At 37.4% G+C, this 16,433-nt stretch overlaps 1 protein-coding gene across 1 annotated transcript; it reads right to left on the bottom strand.

The window, feature by feature from the left end:
• Positions 1-8,865: 8,865 nt before the first annotated feature.
• On the bottom strand, positions 8,866-16,173 carry LOC101131397 (putative uncharacterized protein C10orf88-like). Its single transcript, XM_055352277.2, has 2 exons — positions 15,964-16,173; positions 8,866-11,620 (listed from the first exon to the last, which is right to left on the bottom strand). The coding sequence occupies exons 1-2, from the start codon at positions 16,114-16,116 to the stop codon at positions 11,210-11,212; spliced, it is 564 nt and encodes a 187-aa protein (XP_055208252.1). The 5' UTR covers positions 16,117-16,173; the 3' UTR covers positions 8,866-11,209.
• Positions 16,174-16,433: the final 260 nt, after the last annotated feature.

The raw sequence follows: 16,433 nt of genomic DNA, 5'->3' as shown, positions 1-16,433 counted from the left end.
TAATTAACTCTTCTGCTGTGGCTCTTCTCCAGCCACAGGTGTGTTCTGCCCACAGGCTGGATCCAGGCAGAAGGTGTGAAAGTGAGGACAAGATTTTGAGGGAATCTTTACCAATGGGTCTCTGCTAGAAAAAGTATGCAAATGACTGTTCAATTGGAATCATCACTTGGTTTCATCAGGTTTCAAGATTTCTGACTCCTCAACAAGTCAAAGAGCTTTACTACTTCTCTTCTGGATCCCACAGTTCTCATTTAAACAGCAACTTTCAGGAGCATCTCCTGAACACACAGGTTGCACAGACACCTACTCTGAGTTTTTGGAATCTTGAGTCTACTTCTTCTGAGACTTATCCATTTATTGAAGCAGCGTTTCTCTAACTTATGTGTGCGTAAGAATCATCTAGAGAGCTTGTTAAATCACAGATTCTGGGCCTAACCATAGAGATCTGATTCATTGGTTTGGTGGGGGGAGCCCATGAACTTGCCTTTCTAAGCATCTCCCAGGGGAGACAGAGGCACAGGTTGAGGGGGACTGTGTTAGAGCCTGTGTTGGTCAGGGTTCTCTAACAGGACAGAACTAATAGGATAGATGAATACATAAAGGGGAGTTCATTAGGAGAATTGACTCACACAATCACCAGGTGAAGTCCCACAATAGGCGATCTGCAAGGTGAGGAGCTAGGAAGCCAGTCCGAGTCCCAAAACCTCAAATGTAGGGAAGCCAATAGTGCAGACTTCAGACTCCAGTCTGTATCGAAGGTCCAAGAGTCCAAAATCTGAAGAACTTGGAGTATGATGTTGGAAGGCAGAAAGCATCCCACACAGGAAAAAGATGTAGGCTGGAAGACTCAGCCAGTCTAGTCCTTCCAAGTTCCTCTGCCTGCTTTTATTCTGGATGCTATGGCAGCTGATTACATGGTGCACACCCAGATTGAGGGTAGGTAGGTCTGCTTCTCCCAGTCCACTGACTCACCTGTTAATCTCTTTTGGCAACACCTTCACAGACATGCCCAGGAACAATATTTTGCATCCTTTAATCGAATCAAGTTGACACTTAATATTAACCATCACAGAGCCCAAAACAGGGACTCCATGTTCAGCCTGTTGAATAATAGCCCTGGAATCTCCTGCAATGGTTCTTCAGGGACCACACCTCATTCTGCTCTGATTCCTTAGATCTGGGTTAGGGCTGTGGAACCTTCATGTTTGACAAGTCCCCCAGATGATTCTGACAAAGACTGTCTGGGGAGTGCGTGCTGGGAGTCTCTGGCCTCATTTCTGAAATTTAAGGCTGTCAGGCAGTTGGTCAGAGGCTACATGTACAGGGTTCTGCATTCACAGCACCTACATTCCATTATGACCAATAACTTCTGCAAGTGGGTTCATGAGGAGAGCTCCAGTCTGTTTTTTTTTCCTTTAACGTTTGTTTTTTTAATAATTTCTCAAAGTTTTTTTATTATTTTTTATTTTTAAGAAATGATGAGTTCATGTCCTTTGTAGGGACATGGATGAAATTGGAAATCATCATTCTCAGTAAACTATCGCAAGAACAAAAAACCAAACACCGCATATTCTCACTCGTAGGTGGGAATTGAACAATGAGAACACATGGACACAGGAAGGGGAACATCACACTCTGGGGACTGTTGTGAGGTGGGGGGAGGGGGGAGGGATAGCATTAGGAGATACACCTAATGCTAAATGACGAGTTAATGGGTGCAGCACACCAGCATGGCACATGTGTACATATGTAACTAACCTGCACATTGTGCACATGTACCCTAAAACTTAAAGTATAATAATAATAAAAAATAAAATAAAAATTTCTCAAAGTTTTCATCACATGGTTTATCTTTTTATTAACAAAGTATTTTAATTTTTCTCAATAGGTTTTTGGGGGAACAGGTGGTGTTTGGTTACATGGGTAAGTTCTTTAGTGGTGATTTCTGAGATTTTGGTGCAGCCATCACCCAAGTAGTGTACACTGCACCCAATGTGTAGTCTTTTATCCCTCATCCCCCTACCACCCTTCTCCCTGGGTCCCCAAACTCCATTGTATCATTCTTATGCCTTGGTGCCCTCATGGCTTAGCTCCCACTTATAAGTGAGAATATAAGATGTTTGGTTTTCCATTCCTGGGTTACTTCACTAAGAATTATGGTCTCCAACTCCATCCAGGTTGCTGCCAATGCCATTATTTCGTTCCTTTTTATGGGTGAGTAGTATGAATAAACCATATTTTCTTTATCCACTCGTTGACTGAAGGGCATTTGGGCTCATTCCATATTTTTGCAGTTGTGAACTGGGTACTGTAAACATGCATGTGCAAGTGTCTTTTTCATATATTCCTCTGGGTAGATACCTAGTAGTGGGATTGCTGGATCAAATGGTGGATCTGCTTTTCATTATTTAAAGAATCTCTATACTGTTTTCCATCCCACCAGCAGGGTAGACGCATTCCCCTTTTCACCACATCCATGCCAACATCTATTATTTTTCAATTTTTTCATTATGGTCATTCTTGTAGGAGTAAGGTGTTATCACATTGTGATTTTGATTTGCATTTCCCTGATAATTAGTGATGTTGAGCATTTTTTCATATGTTTGTTGGCCATTTGTATATCTTCTTTTGAGAATTGTCTGTTCATGTCCCTAGCCCACTTTTTGATGGGATTATGTTTTTTTTCTTTTGTTTCAGTTCCTTGTAGATTCTGGATATTAGTGCTTTGATGGATGCATAGTTTGCAAATACTTTTTCCCATGCTGTGGGTTGCGTGTTTACTCTGCTGATAATTTATTTTGCTGTGCAGCAACTTTTTAGTTTAAGTCCCATTCTATTTATCTTTGTTTTTGTTACATTTGCTTTTGGGTACTAGGTTTAGAGTATAAATATTTCCTTTTTAAAAGATCAATTCAGTTTGTTTTGAGTAGTTATATTGTGCTTTTATGCTATATTGGACTATATGTACTATAATGCAGAAGCAGACATGAGCAAGTTAATACAGATTTGTGTAAATTTAATACAATGTCATTCTTTTCACTGATTTTTTGAAAACAAGATTGTTTTTAATAAAAGCTATTGTTTATATGTATATGCAAATAATTACTATTTAAAAATAAATACAAATTTTAATATAGTCTATATAAACAGATATTCTTTGAGTTCTTCATTTTTGAGATTAGAGATCCTGAGATGAAAACATTTGAGAACTACAACTCTAGAAATTGCCAAGCAGGTTAAAAATTATTAAATTAAAAAAATTGAAATACAAAATTATAGATTCACCAAAAGTTGCAAAGATACTGTGGAGAGTTATCCAGTACCCTTCACCAATGATCTCAATGGTTACATCTTACATAGCTATGGTACAATATTAAAACTAGGAATTGACATTGGTACAATGTATGCATATAGTTCTACTTCACATGTGTAGATTCATGTAACTACCATTACAATCAAGACAGAGAACTATTCCTTAGCCACAAAGATTATCCTTGTGCTAAACCTTTACCATCACAGTCACCCCTCTTTTCCCTATCATCCTTATTCCATGGCAGCCATGATGTTCTCCATTTCTATAATTTTATTTTGAGAATGTCATATATGTTGGATACTATAGTAGGTAATCTTTTGATTTGTTTTCCACTTGTCATAGTTCACTTGAGATTCATCCAAGTTGTTGGATGTATCAATAGTTCACATTTTTTTATGAGTGTATTCCATGTTCTTACATTCACACAGAAATCTCATGTATGTAATTGTTCATAGCAGCTTTAACATAAAGCCCAAAACTGGAAATAACTAAAATGCCCTATATTAGCTGTGTGTTAAAGGGTGATACATCCATAAGTTTCAATTTCTGTGGGATACATGCTAAGGAGTATGATTGCTGGCTTGTATGGTAAGTGTATGTTTAGTTTTTTGAGAAACTGGCACTGTTTTCCAGAGTGGCTGTACATTTTACATTCTCACTAGCAATGTATGAAAGATCTAGTTTCTCTGCATCTTTGCTAGCATTGGGCATTCTCAGATTTTTTTTCTTTCATAATGGAGATTGTATTGGTTGTGTTGAGGATCACTACACAGACATTTCAATTTCTGCACATCTCAAATGTACGTACTGAAAATCTAAAAAGCCATGCATCGTCATTCTTTTTTGAAGTTATTTCAGTGACTTTTTAGCTTAAAATTTAGAGACAAAATTTCCTTGAGGATATTAAGTGCCCATATTGTTAAATGTTGTAAGCTGTTATAAAATCCCACCAATTCACAATTTAATATTATATATATAACATAGTCAGATTTTCAGTCTTTCACAACACATTAACAAAGTTATTAAGAAAACTGGACTACTACATGACCAAAGACACTACAGAGTACACATTATTCTGACAGGGACAGGCAAGATCGAGGAGTAGTTTTTAGTAAACAATTCTGCTAAAAAACATAGGAATAGAAGTTAAAATGATCAAGACATATTAAATACACAACTGTGATTCAAATTGTCAATTATGCCTTGTATTATAAGATATAACCTACACCCTCATGGAATGTTAAGCTAACACTCCAAAAAGTCAAATCTTCCCATAATTCAATATCCCACTATTTTCTGGTTTTACCAAAAATGCAACCAGAAAGTGATTTCTCCTCTTAAAAAGAGCATTTAGGCCAGGCACAGTGGTTCATGCTTGTAATCCCAGCACTTTGGGAGGCTGAGGCAGGGGGGTCACTTGAGCTCAGGAGTTCGAGACCAGCCTGGCCAACATGATGAAACCCCATCTCTACTAAAAATACAAAAACTAGCTGGATGTGGTGGCAGGTGTCTGTAATCCCAGCTACAAGAATCCCTTGAACCTGAGAGGCAGAAGTTGCAGGGAGCCGAGATTGCCCCACTGCACTCCAACCTGGGCCAACACAGTGAGACTCTGTCTCAAAAAAAAAAAAAAAGAGCATTTACACTTTAAAAAGTGGGATAAGGTGGTATTCCCTCCTTTTCAATGCTTCCTAGAGCTACTAAAAAAAGTGTAGTTACAAACTAGTAACTTGAAAAAAAAAAGTGTAGTTACAAACTAGTAACAAGAAGGGAGATGGGGACCACTGATAAGACATGGTACCGGACATGAATCAGACGTGGCTTCTTTCTTTCCTGCTTCATCAGATGCTGGACTCTTCTCATTTTCGGTCTGTCTGTTTTCTGCAGGTAAATCTTTAAATCTTTAGTTTCTTGTTTATCCACTTTGAATCTGCTTTCCCTTTGCTCCCCTTTTCCCTTTTATTTGCACTTTTTTTGTCTGAGGATGATTCTTCCTTGCTGCCTCTTTTGGTTTTGTTTTCACTTTTGCAGGAGCAGGTTTATCTGACAACCTCATGGGCCTCCTCTTGGGCCTTCCTTCACCGCCCCTTCAGCTGGGCTGAGCTTCCTCTGGTGCCTGAGGGCTGAAGTGCACCATGAGCCTTCATGAAGCTGGGCTGCTGGACTGCCTGCACACTGCCACTTGTCCTGCCACCTGAGCTTTTATTTTAGCTGTTCAAATAGGTGTGCTGCAATATCTCATCACGGTCTTATTTTGAATTTCCTAATGGATAGTAATGTTGAATATCTTTTCATGTTCATATGCTGTTTGCATATTCTCTTTGGTGAAATATCTCCTGTCTCACCCATGTTCTAAATGGATTTTTTTTTTTTTTTTACTGTTGAGTTTTGAGAGTTCTTAATATATCCTAGGTATGAGTCATCTGTCAGATTATTTGGTTTGCAAATAATATATTCTCCCATCTGTAGCTTGTATTTTCATCCTCTTAACTGAGTCAGAGGGCAGAATTTTTTATCTTTAATGAAGTCAAATTTATTAATTTTATTTTATGGATTGTACTTTTGGTGTCATGTTTAAGTACTTTTCTGCAATTCTTAGTTGCTAAAGATTTTCTCCAGTTTCCATCCAAAAGATCATTTAAATCTATGACCCATTTTGAGTTAATTTTTGTGTTGGATGTGAAGTTTAGGTGAAAGAATTTGGATATCTAATTGCTCTAGCACCATTTTTGGAGAGTGCTATCCTTTCTGCACCACCCCCCCGCCTCCTTTTTTTTGTGACAGACTCTCACTCTGTTGCTGAGGCTGAAGGGCCTCAGTGGTACGATCTCAGCTCACCACAGCCTCGACTTCTTGGGCTCCAGTGATCCTCCCACCTCAGCTTCCCAAATAGCTGGGACTACAGGCATGCGCCGCCATGCCTGACTAATTTTCATATTTTTTTTGTAGAGACAGGGCTTTGCCATGTTGCCCAGAGTAGTCTTGAAATGCTAGGCTCAAGTGATCTGCCCGCCTCGGCCTCCCAAAGTGCTGGGATTATAGGTGTGAGCCACCACCCCTGGCCAGTTTTGCACCTTTATCAAAAATCAATTGAGCATATTTGTGAGGGTCTATTTCTGGCCCTCTATTATGTTCCATTGATTTATATTTCAATCCCCACATAATACTAAACAGTATTGGATACTCTACACTGGGAAGAGTGATTCCCAATCATTTAATTCTTTTTTTGAAAGTTGTTTTAGGCTGAGCGTTTAATCCCAGCACTTTGGGAGGCCAAGGCAGGCGGATTACTTGAGGCCAGGAATTCAAGACCAGCCTGGCCAACACGGTGAAACCCCATCTCTACAAAAAATGCAAAAAATAGTCAGGTGTTGTGGCAGACGCCTATAGTCCCAGCTACTCGGGAGGCTAAGGCATGAGAATTGCTTGAACCCAGGAGGTGGAGGTTGCAGAAAGCTGAGATTGTGCCATTGCACTCCAGTCTGGGTGACAGAGCAAGACTCCATCTCAAAAAAAAAAAAAAAAAGAAAAAAGAAAAACAAGTTGTTTTAGCCATTCTACTACTTTTGCCTTCTCATATAATTTTAAAAAGCCTTGTTTTTGTCTACAAAAAGTATTGGTGGGATTTTGATACAAATTACATTAAGCCTGCATATCAATAGGGAGAACTAACAATTTTACTATGTTGAGTCACCAAGCCATAAACAGGGTATGTCCCTCAATTAGATCTTCTCTGATTTCTTTCATCAGCATTTTACAATTTTCAGCATATATATCCTGCACATGTTTTGTTAGATTCATACCTAAGTATTTAGTTTTCTTTGGAGCAACTATAAATAGTATAGTGACTGTGTCTCTTTTAAGTTGAAAAGCTTACGTTTATTCTTACAATTTTCTACTAGGAAGCCAACATTTAATTTAATAATTCATTGTTGACAGGTGAGTTATAAAAAGAAATTGTTTTTAATTTTGGTTTCCACACATCATCATTTGTACAGTTAAGCCTCAGTATTTGTGGGAGACTGGTTCCAGGACCTCCCTCCCCAAACCCACCCTTGTGGATACCAAAATCTGCAGATGCTTAAGTCCCTTATATAAAATGGCAATACTTAATAAAAGTAAATTCTATGTAAATACTTGTTATACTGTATTACTTAGACAATAAGGACAGGAAAAAAGTCTACATGTTCAGCACAGACACAATTATTTTTTCTCTATTTCTGATCCACAGTGGGTTTAATCCATGATGCAAAAGCCATGGATATGGAGGGCCAACTGAATATAGCTAAGCAACTGATTTTGATCTTTCATCCTGTGACTTTTGCTGAACTCATTTATCAGTTTTAAACCTTTTTTAAAAAAATATTCCTTGGGATGTTGTACATAGACCATCTTGTCATCTGTAAATAAGGACAGTTTTCTTTCATTGCAATCTATATTTAATTTTTGTTGTCTTACTGCAGTGGCTATAACTTCCAGTACTATGTTGAGTAAGAGTGGTGATGGCCGGGTACGGTGGCTCATGACTGTAATTCCAGCAATTTGGGAGGCTGAGGTGGGTGGATCACGAGGTCAGGAGATCGAGACCATCCTGCCTAACATGGTGAAACCCCGTCTCTACTAAAAATACAAAAAAAATTAGCCGGGCATGGTGGCGGGCACCTGTAGTCCCAGCTACTCAGGAGACTGAGGCAGGAAAATGGCATGAACCCAGGAGGCGGAGCTTGCAGTGAGCCGAGATTGTGCCACTGCACTCCAGCCTGGGCGACAGAGCGAGACTCTGTCTCAAAAAAAAAAAAAAAAACAAAAACAAAATAAACCCAGTGGTGGGAAAGGACATCCTTGCCTTGTTTTTCACTTAGGAGGGACGCATTCAGTTTTTCACCATTAAGTATTATGTTAGCTATAGGTTTCTTGTAGATATCCTTTATGAAGTTGAGGCAGCTCCTCTCAATTTCTAGTTTTCTGAGTTTCTTTCATCATAGATTGGTGTTAGTATTTTAAAAATACTTTTCTGTGTTAATTTATATAGTCATATGAATTTTCTTCTAGTCCGCTGAAATGGTAGATTACATTAACTTTCGAAATGGCTGAAATGGAGTGTTTTACAAATGTCAACTAGATCCTGATGACTGATAGTGTGCTATTTAGTTCTATATTCTTTCCTATAATTTTGTCTAACAGTTCTATCAATAACTGAGCATGGGGTGTTAGGTATTCAACTATAATTATGGTTATGTCCATTGATCCTTTTGTATCTATCAGTTTTCTGCTTCATGTAGTTTGAACCTCTGTTTACTGCATACCCATTTAGGATCACTATGTCATTGTCTTTTTATTATTATGTAATGTCCCTCTTTTTATCTAGTGAATTTCTTTGCTCTGAAGCCTGCTTCACCTGATACTAATATACGACTTCCGCTTTTTTAAAAATTAATGTTTTCATGGCATATCTTCCTACTTTTGACCTACCTATGTCATTATATTTGAAAAGTGTGTTTTGTCAACTGCATATAGTTGGGTTGTATTTTATAATCCATTCTATACATCTCTTTTAATTGGTGAATCTAGCCATTTATATTTATAGTAATTATTAAAATATAATTATCTTAGATACTTCCTCTACATATATTAAGTACCACATCATATGGTGTTACAATTTTTACTTCAACCATCAAATATGATTTAAGAGACTTATGAGAAGGATAGCCTGTCATATTTACCTCTATTTTTATCCATTCCATTGATCTTTCTTCCTTTCTGAAGTTCTAAGCATTCTTTTGTCATCATTTCCTTGGATAACTTGCTTTATCCATTCTTTAAGGGTAGGCCTGCCAGTGCAAAATAATCTGTTTTCATTTATTTGAGACTGTCTTTACTTGCTGTTTGTTCCTAACGGATATTTTTGCTGAATATACAATTTGTGACTCACAGTTCTTTTACAGCACTTGAAAAATGTGCCTCTTCTTATTGGCCACCATAATTTCAGATGAGAAATCAGCTGTCAACAAACTTGGTATTTCTCTATGAGAATATGTTGTTTCTCTCCAGCTTTCTTTTAGAATTTATTTTTTATTTTTTCATTTTCAAAAAATTATGATATGACTTGGCATAGACGTATTTGAATTTATCCTGTGTAGGACTTACTCAGCTTCTTGAATCTGTGAGTTCACGCCTTTCCCCATTTCAGCTTTGGGGAAACTTCAACCATTATTTCTTCAGATATTTTTTCAGCTCCAAACTCTCCCTTCCTCTCCTTATAACACCCCAGCTAGAAAATTAAAGTATCGTCTGATTTTGCGGGGCAGTGGTGACATCACCCTGGTAGAACTGAAGTACTGCTTGTTTCAGCTGAGCAGGGGCTGGAAGTTTAGCTTCTACTCGGCCCTGTTGATACCATCCAGTAGCAGAATTGGAATGCTGCCCACTTCTTCTGACTGAGAGATGGAAGAACAGCTCACCATTTAGCTTGCTGATACCACCCCAGTAGAGAAACCAGAGTACAACTGCCTCATTCAACAGGGCAGGCAGGAGGGCAGTATTTCCATTGGTGTTTGACTGGAGTAGACAAGTATTATTGAAAGGTTTTGTTTTGTTAGGACTCCCTTTTCCTGGTCCTTTGGTTAGAAGGAATAGGCTTTTCTTGAAGCTCTTAATTTTTGTCCCCACTGGTTGTCCCAGGTTGCAGACTTCTTTGGCACCCCATCCAAGATATATGGAAGGCAAAAAAACTCAACGTTGCATTGCTCCTCAAATCCCACAGTCCCTAAGCAGTCTGACTTCTTTCTACCTTTCACAGTCCTTGTATGTTTCTTCGTTGTGCTATGTCCAAGGATTTTTATTTGTAAAATGAGGATCTGAGAGGAATGGCAATGTTCTGTCTCAGCTGGACCCAGAAGTGTCCCAAGCAGTTTTTGAATCCCTGTATACTGTATAGTCTTTTGATTTTTTTTTGCCATTACACATAACAACTAGTTATCATTGATACAGACTATCAACAATTGAAGACTATGCCATCTCATATAACAAGTAATTATCATTGATGTAGACCGCCAATTATTGAACACTAATGTTATCTTTCTATATCCTAAGAACCACCTTTATTTAAATAAATTAAATTCCTAAAATTTTAACACTATTGGAAACCTTAAACAAATCTCAACCAATACAACTATCTAACTTTACACATTGAAAAAAAAAAATCAAAAGATTTAACCAGTAAGGCAAAATAGTTAAGGCAGGTCTCTGACTGAGTCCTGAATTCTAGCCTAGTGCAATATTTCAGCACGCTATATCTATGTAAAGAATGGGGAACATACTAAATACTCAGCCATTCCTCAATCAAATCAGGACTGTCACAAACTTGGAATTATGAGACCAGGGTATAAGGGCCTATATGCTATAAATAATTAGAATGTTAATACATTTTTTGATGACTTCAAAATTAGCCTAGGTCAAATGTGATTTACAAAGAAAATCTGTTACGATGGCTCATTTGGTACAATCAGGAAAAAAAATATACATATTATGGTTCCCACAGCTGCTCTCCATGCATATGGATCACTATCAACTTCAACCATTAGCTATGCTTGTAACTCACAAAATGCCTGACAAGTGTGCAACACCTCCAGTTACAGGCACAGGCACTTCTTTCAAAACAATCCATTCTCTGTAGAATAGTTATTACCTACAAGTATATTAATAGTAAGCTGTAAAAAAAAAAAGCTGCTAGAATTTTCTATTGAAACAGATTTTAGGCAGTACTCATTGAGACAAATCTGCTTCTTTTTCTCTTCATCTAATTCTCCCACCTACCAAATCAAAACTACATCTGTGTTAAAACAATACTTACCCAACACCAAGAATGCCTTCATCAGGCTTGGTGATGTTGTCCTGTCACTCAGCCTTACGTCCCACAAGGAGATAGTTAACTTGACTACATAAATTCTGGAGAAAAGGCAGCAACTCAGAGTTAGGTATATTTGAGTTGTCATTTGCTTTCTTTGGTAAGAACGGGGATGTTGCATTTTTAAGATCATTTTCAAGAAGGGAATGGTTTTGTGGCACAATTTTACACTCATCAAGCTTTGTAGAATTCTCTCCACTAGATGCCTGTGTACTTTTATCAATGTACGCTTGTAAGTTTTCAGTCATGTTTCCAGATGTCAATCCAGTTCTAAAAGGGAAAGGTGTGGAAGATGACTTGTCTAAGACTCCTAAGGCAGATGAGCATTGTAGTCCAATCATTTGCTTGTATCCAGCATTGCCCAACACCAACTGAAGCTGCTCTTCAATAGGAATACAATTCTAAACAAGATGAATAAGTAAATGTTAATATTAGTAATCTTGTCAGCTACCTTTTAGAGTAATTAACAGCTAACTTTTGGAGTATGAGTCAGGCACTGTGCACTATTTCATCTAATCCACAAAACATCCTTATGAAGTAGGGTAATATTACTATCACTTTATATTAAATTCAATTGAGGAGACCAAGGCTAAAGGTGGCCTGGCCACAGTAACACAGCCAGTAAGTGGCAGAACTGCAGCATGAACTCAGGCCACTTAACCCCACAGTTGGGGCTTTTAATCAATTAACTGTAGTTTTTTCTAAAAATATATTAAAATCAATATAGAATGGTTAGTAAAATGGCATTGGCATATTTCAATGTTTCCACTACAAAGACTTCTTTAATTTGCAGTAATAAAATGGAGTACTCTCAACTGAGTCACAAGAATTGACAATTTTCTTAGAAGTTTCTGCTTAGCAGTGCTAATCATAATACCAAAAAATTTGAGGAGCCTAAATACTCACTAATCTAGCAGTGATTAAATAAGTACAAAATACTCATAAAGTGACATAGTATATAGTTATTAAAAATGACATAGGGATATACTTCTTGCTTAGAATGTGGCCCATCTCATGTTAGAGGAAAATGACTATAGAGCAGCATAAAGGAACATGAAAGATATTTATGCAGAATTGTGTCAATATATATGAATATGTAAAGAACTATATATGTGTGTATGCATAACTTCATATATTGCATACACATAATTTCATATGTGACATTTCTGAAAAATCAAGTGTTTTATCTCTGAATATCTTATGGGATTTATGAAATAAGTTTTACTTATAAAACATTCATATATCATTTTGAAAAAACAAGAAAAAGTTATTTTTATTTGGAAGGGGAAAAAGTAAACAGTATAAATCATAATGGAATATATTTTGAGAAAATGGGATGCACCATTCTTTCATTCAGATAATATTAAATGACAACAGAATACTACACACTTTGATATGGAATTCCTACTCAATATTCTAAATCGTGAAGCAAAAACAAAGCCAGCAATCTAAACTTCAAACACAAGGAAATAAGAACCTTCATATTTATCAAGATATCACACAGATGACCATTTCAGACTTACATGACTCAGAGTACTAAACTTTAGTAAAACTTTCAAGAAAGCAAGTAATCTCAATTCAGAAGTAAAGCTGAGGGGCTGAGACTTCCAACACAGGTCCCCAGGTGCTTCCTTTCTCCAGGACAGACCCTGCCTAGGCAATGTGTATGGTTACACCATTACACAGGAGTTGTTTTAGTCATGAAACATCCCCATTTTATGCTCACATAGTTACAAAGCTTATATGACATTTTCTAGGGAGACAATATATAGATGTCTGGTTTGTTAACTCCATAAATAAGAACTTTCTTACTAGGAAGTAAGTCTTTTATTAGCATGTTTAAAGGAAGAATTAACATTATTTCTTCTCCAGGGTGTTCCCCAAATGTCTCCAGATGTAATGATTTAGAGTGTGTGCTGCGGGGGACAGGGGGTGGGAATTGGTTACAACACAGTCTACTGACTGGAAGGAACATGCTTCTATATGCATAGAAAACTCTAGACAGATAGAGTTTATATTCATAATACACTATGCATAAGACTCATCTGGAGATGCTTGTTTAAAATACTGATTCCTGGATCCCACTCCCTAGGATTCAGGGCACTGGTGAGGGCCAAGAATCTGCATTTTATAAACATTTCAAGAGATTCTTGAAGTTCTTTATCTCTTTCTTGAAATAAACCCATGTTACCCTGGGTACCTCCACATTCCAAAAACCCATTTACTATCAAATCCCTGAAAATCTGATTTCCACCTCATCACTATTCAAACTGACCCCCCGAAGATCTCCAAGGAGTCCTTAATTGATAATTCAAAGGGCACATTTATCATACATATATTCCATACCATAAACAAGAAAGACCAGGTGTCTATTGCATAAAGCTTATTTTAATGAGATAAACAGACCAATACATAAACAACAGTAAAAATAGTCAAGAGGGCTCCGAAGAAAACATGATATAGATTTGGAGGGAAAGCCTACTTAAAACTGGGTGGTTAGGGAAGATCTCATTAAGGCTGTAACATTTAAGCCAAAATCTGATAGGACAAAGTCAGTTATGCCAAGATTTAGGGAAAGAAAACAGTTATAAGTGTAAAGGTCCTGAGGTAGAAACACATTTGGATATTTATAGAATGCATACATCAGAATGTCTGGAGCAAGCTGCCCAAGGAAACATGGCAGGAGATGAGGTTGAGGAGGCAAGAAGGGCCTACACCTTAGAGATCAGGGTCAGGAATCAAGATTAATTCTAAGTGTGATGGGAAGCAGTGAGAAAGTCTTACACAGGATGAGAACTTTGAGGCCATTCTGAGTGCACTGTGGAGAATGGATTTTAGCAGAGCTGGAGGACCAGTTAGGAACCTCCTGAGGTATCCAGGTGAGATCACGGTGTGGGAGGAAGAAAAGTACACATTTCCATCTTTTTTGGAACTCTTCCTTCTGTCGTTTCCATAACTTCAGCTCTCCTTGTTCTCTTAACTCAGCCCACATGGTAATAGCGGTACTACATTAATATCTGTAGGCCACACATCTACAAGCAGTTCTTTACTTGCATTATTTATTTTAAATTTTTACATCAATCCTGTGATTGTTACAGTGTTACCACTTAGATTTAGTTTTGCACATGAAGAATTTGTGTTAAAAAAAAAATGAATCAACTTGCCCAAAGGATGCAGAACTAAGAGGAGACAGGACAAGAGCTTGAGGTAATTTTACCTGACATCAAATCCTTTCTCTTGCTACTCTATCACTCTGCTAACTTCTACATTTCTGGTTCCTTTTTCCTCTCCCTGTATCTGTACAAATGCAGCTATTCTCCAAGGATCTTTCTTCCTTGCTTCAGTCCCTCTCTTCACCACACTCCATCAGCTACTGTGGATACACCTCTAAACTTCCCTTCCAGCCACTTAAGGTTCATTCCATTTCTCCTAATCCTCTGTTTTCAGATGTTTGCAACATCCTCCCAGGGAATGTTTTATTCACAGCTAAAACTCAATATTCCCAAAACTAAACTTTTCTTCCCCCAAGCATCCTCCTTCCTTGGGTTGAATTTAGATTATTTGTATTGCCATCCTTAAAGCCTCACTTTCACATTTGACTCTATTTTTCTCCCACAACACCAATATTAAGTTAGTTGTAAAGTCCCAACAGTTCCATTGTTTTAGCATTTCACCATCCAGCATCATGTTACTATGTTCAATCTTAGACCCTCATTCTCGCTCATCTGGATGAGGGGAATAATGTGTAGCTGGTCCTCTCCTTGTAGTCTCACTTTCTTTTGATTTACCTTACACATGACAGTGGAAATACTTACAAATTTAAAGTAGCACTCAGACAGGGTGTGGTGGCTCATGCTGTAATCTTAGCACTTTGGGAGGCCAATGCGGGTGGATCACTTGAAGTCAGGAGTTTGAGACCAGCCTGGCCAACGTGGTGAAACCCTGTCTTTACTAAAAATACAAAAAAAAAAAAAAAATTAGCCAGGTGTGGTGGCAGGCACCTGTAATCCCAACTACTAGGGAGGCTGAGGTGGGAGAATCGCTTGAACTTGGGAGGCAGAGGTTTCAGTGAGCCGTGGTCGTGCCACTGCACTCCAGCCTGAGCAACAGAGCGAGATTCCATCTCAAAAAATAAGTGAAGTAGCATTCAAAGCTCTCACTATGACCTAGCTGAAATCTACTTTAAACTTCCCCTATTCCCCTTCTGCTTCAGAGAAATGAACTACTACTCATTTCTCAGCTACATCCAGTTCTTTTAGCATTGAAGATTTTATTCAGCCTATTTTTTGTCTGAATTGGCCTTCTTCCAAATTTACTTGCCTAATCCTGTCCTTTAAAGGCCTGGATAAAAATACCACTTCCTTTAGTGAGCCTTTCCTAATCTTCTTCATCCCTCCCCATTTATATGTCCTAGAATGTAAATCCTTAAAGACAAATTATAAACTGATATCTTTGCATCATGAAATGTACTCAAACTAGTGCGTTGTTCACTAAGAAGGTGCTTAATAAATACTTGCTGAATCAATGTGTGAATGAATTCATGAAAAAGTGTGGAGATTTGTAGTCAAAATATTTTGTAGGAGGGCAAGTCTATGAAATGTTATTTTTTACACAAGTAAATAAGGATAACAGTTAAATCAATTACAAAATTTCAAAGAAAAAATTTACATCACTACATGTACTTATAAAAAGCCATTACTTTTAATTTTTAATGGTATCTGGAAAGTCATCCATTTCTACTTACCCGCTGCTGAAACCTAACCATATTAATCAATTGCTGAGCTCCAGGAGATAACTTTGACCCCATGGACTCCATTATGGTTTGGATCCTGTCTAGGTCTATTCTTGATTTTACAGCAGGAGAGCCTGTTGAATAATTTGCTGAAACTGCTCTCATGTGTATCACAACTTTACTGATGAACACACACTGCCTTTCACCAAAGGAGCGCAACTATTACAATATAAAGTTCAGGAAAATAAATAATAATATTAAACAATATTCACTATTTAAGGTCACTCCTTTGTATTATCAACAAGAGTAAAGTATTCAGGAAAACAAATATAAACTTTAAATATATTTTCAAGTTTTCCCTAATACAGTAATGGTCAGAGGTTTCAATTTATTATGAAACTCAGAAGAACAATTTATATAAGACAATGTCATTTTCAAACTAAAAAAATATACTAAATATATGAAAGAAGGTAAAATTAAAG

This window comes from Gorilla gorilla, chromosome 8 (assembly GCF_029281585.2).
Source record: "Gorilla gorilla gorilla isolate KB3781 chromosome 8, NHGRI_mGorGor1-v2.1_pri, whole genome shotgun sequence".
Taxonomy (NCBI): Eukaryota; Metazoa; Chordata; class Mammalia; order Primates; family Hominidae; genus Gorilla; species Gorilla gorilla.
The sequence above is the reverse complement of the archived record's forward strand: the minus strand, read 5'-3'. Positions and strand labels throughout refer to the sequence as shown.

Excerpts from the sequence above, each read along its gene's own strand:
- LOC101131397 (XM_055352277.2), bottom strand. The coding sequence starts at position 16,116 with ATGAGAGCAGTTTCAGCAAATTATTCAACAGGCTCTCCTGCTGTAAAA. Across the intron at positions 11,621-15,963 it reads TGGTTAGGTTTCAGCAGCGG|AATTGTATTCCTATTGAAGA; the intron begins GTAAGTAGAAAT and ends CATCTTGTTTAG.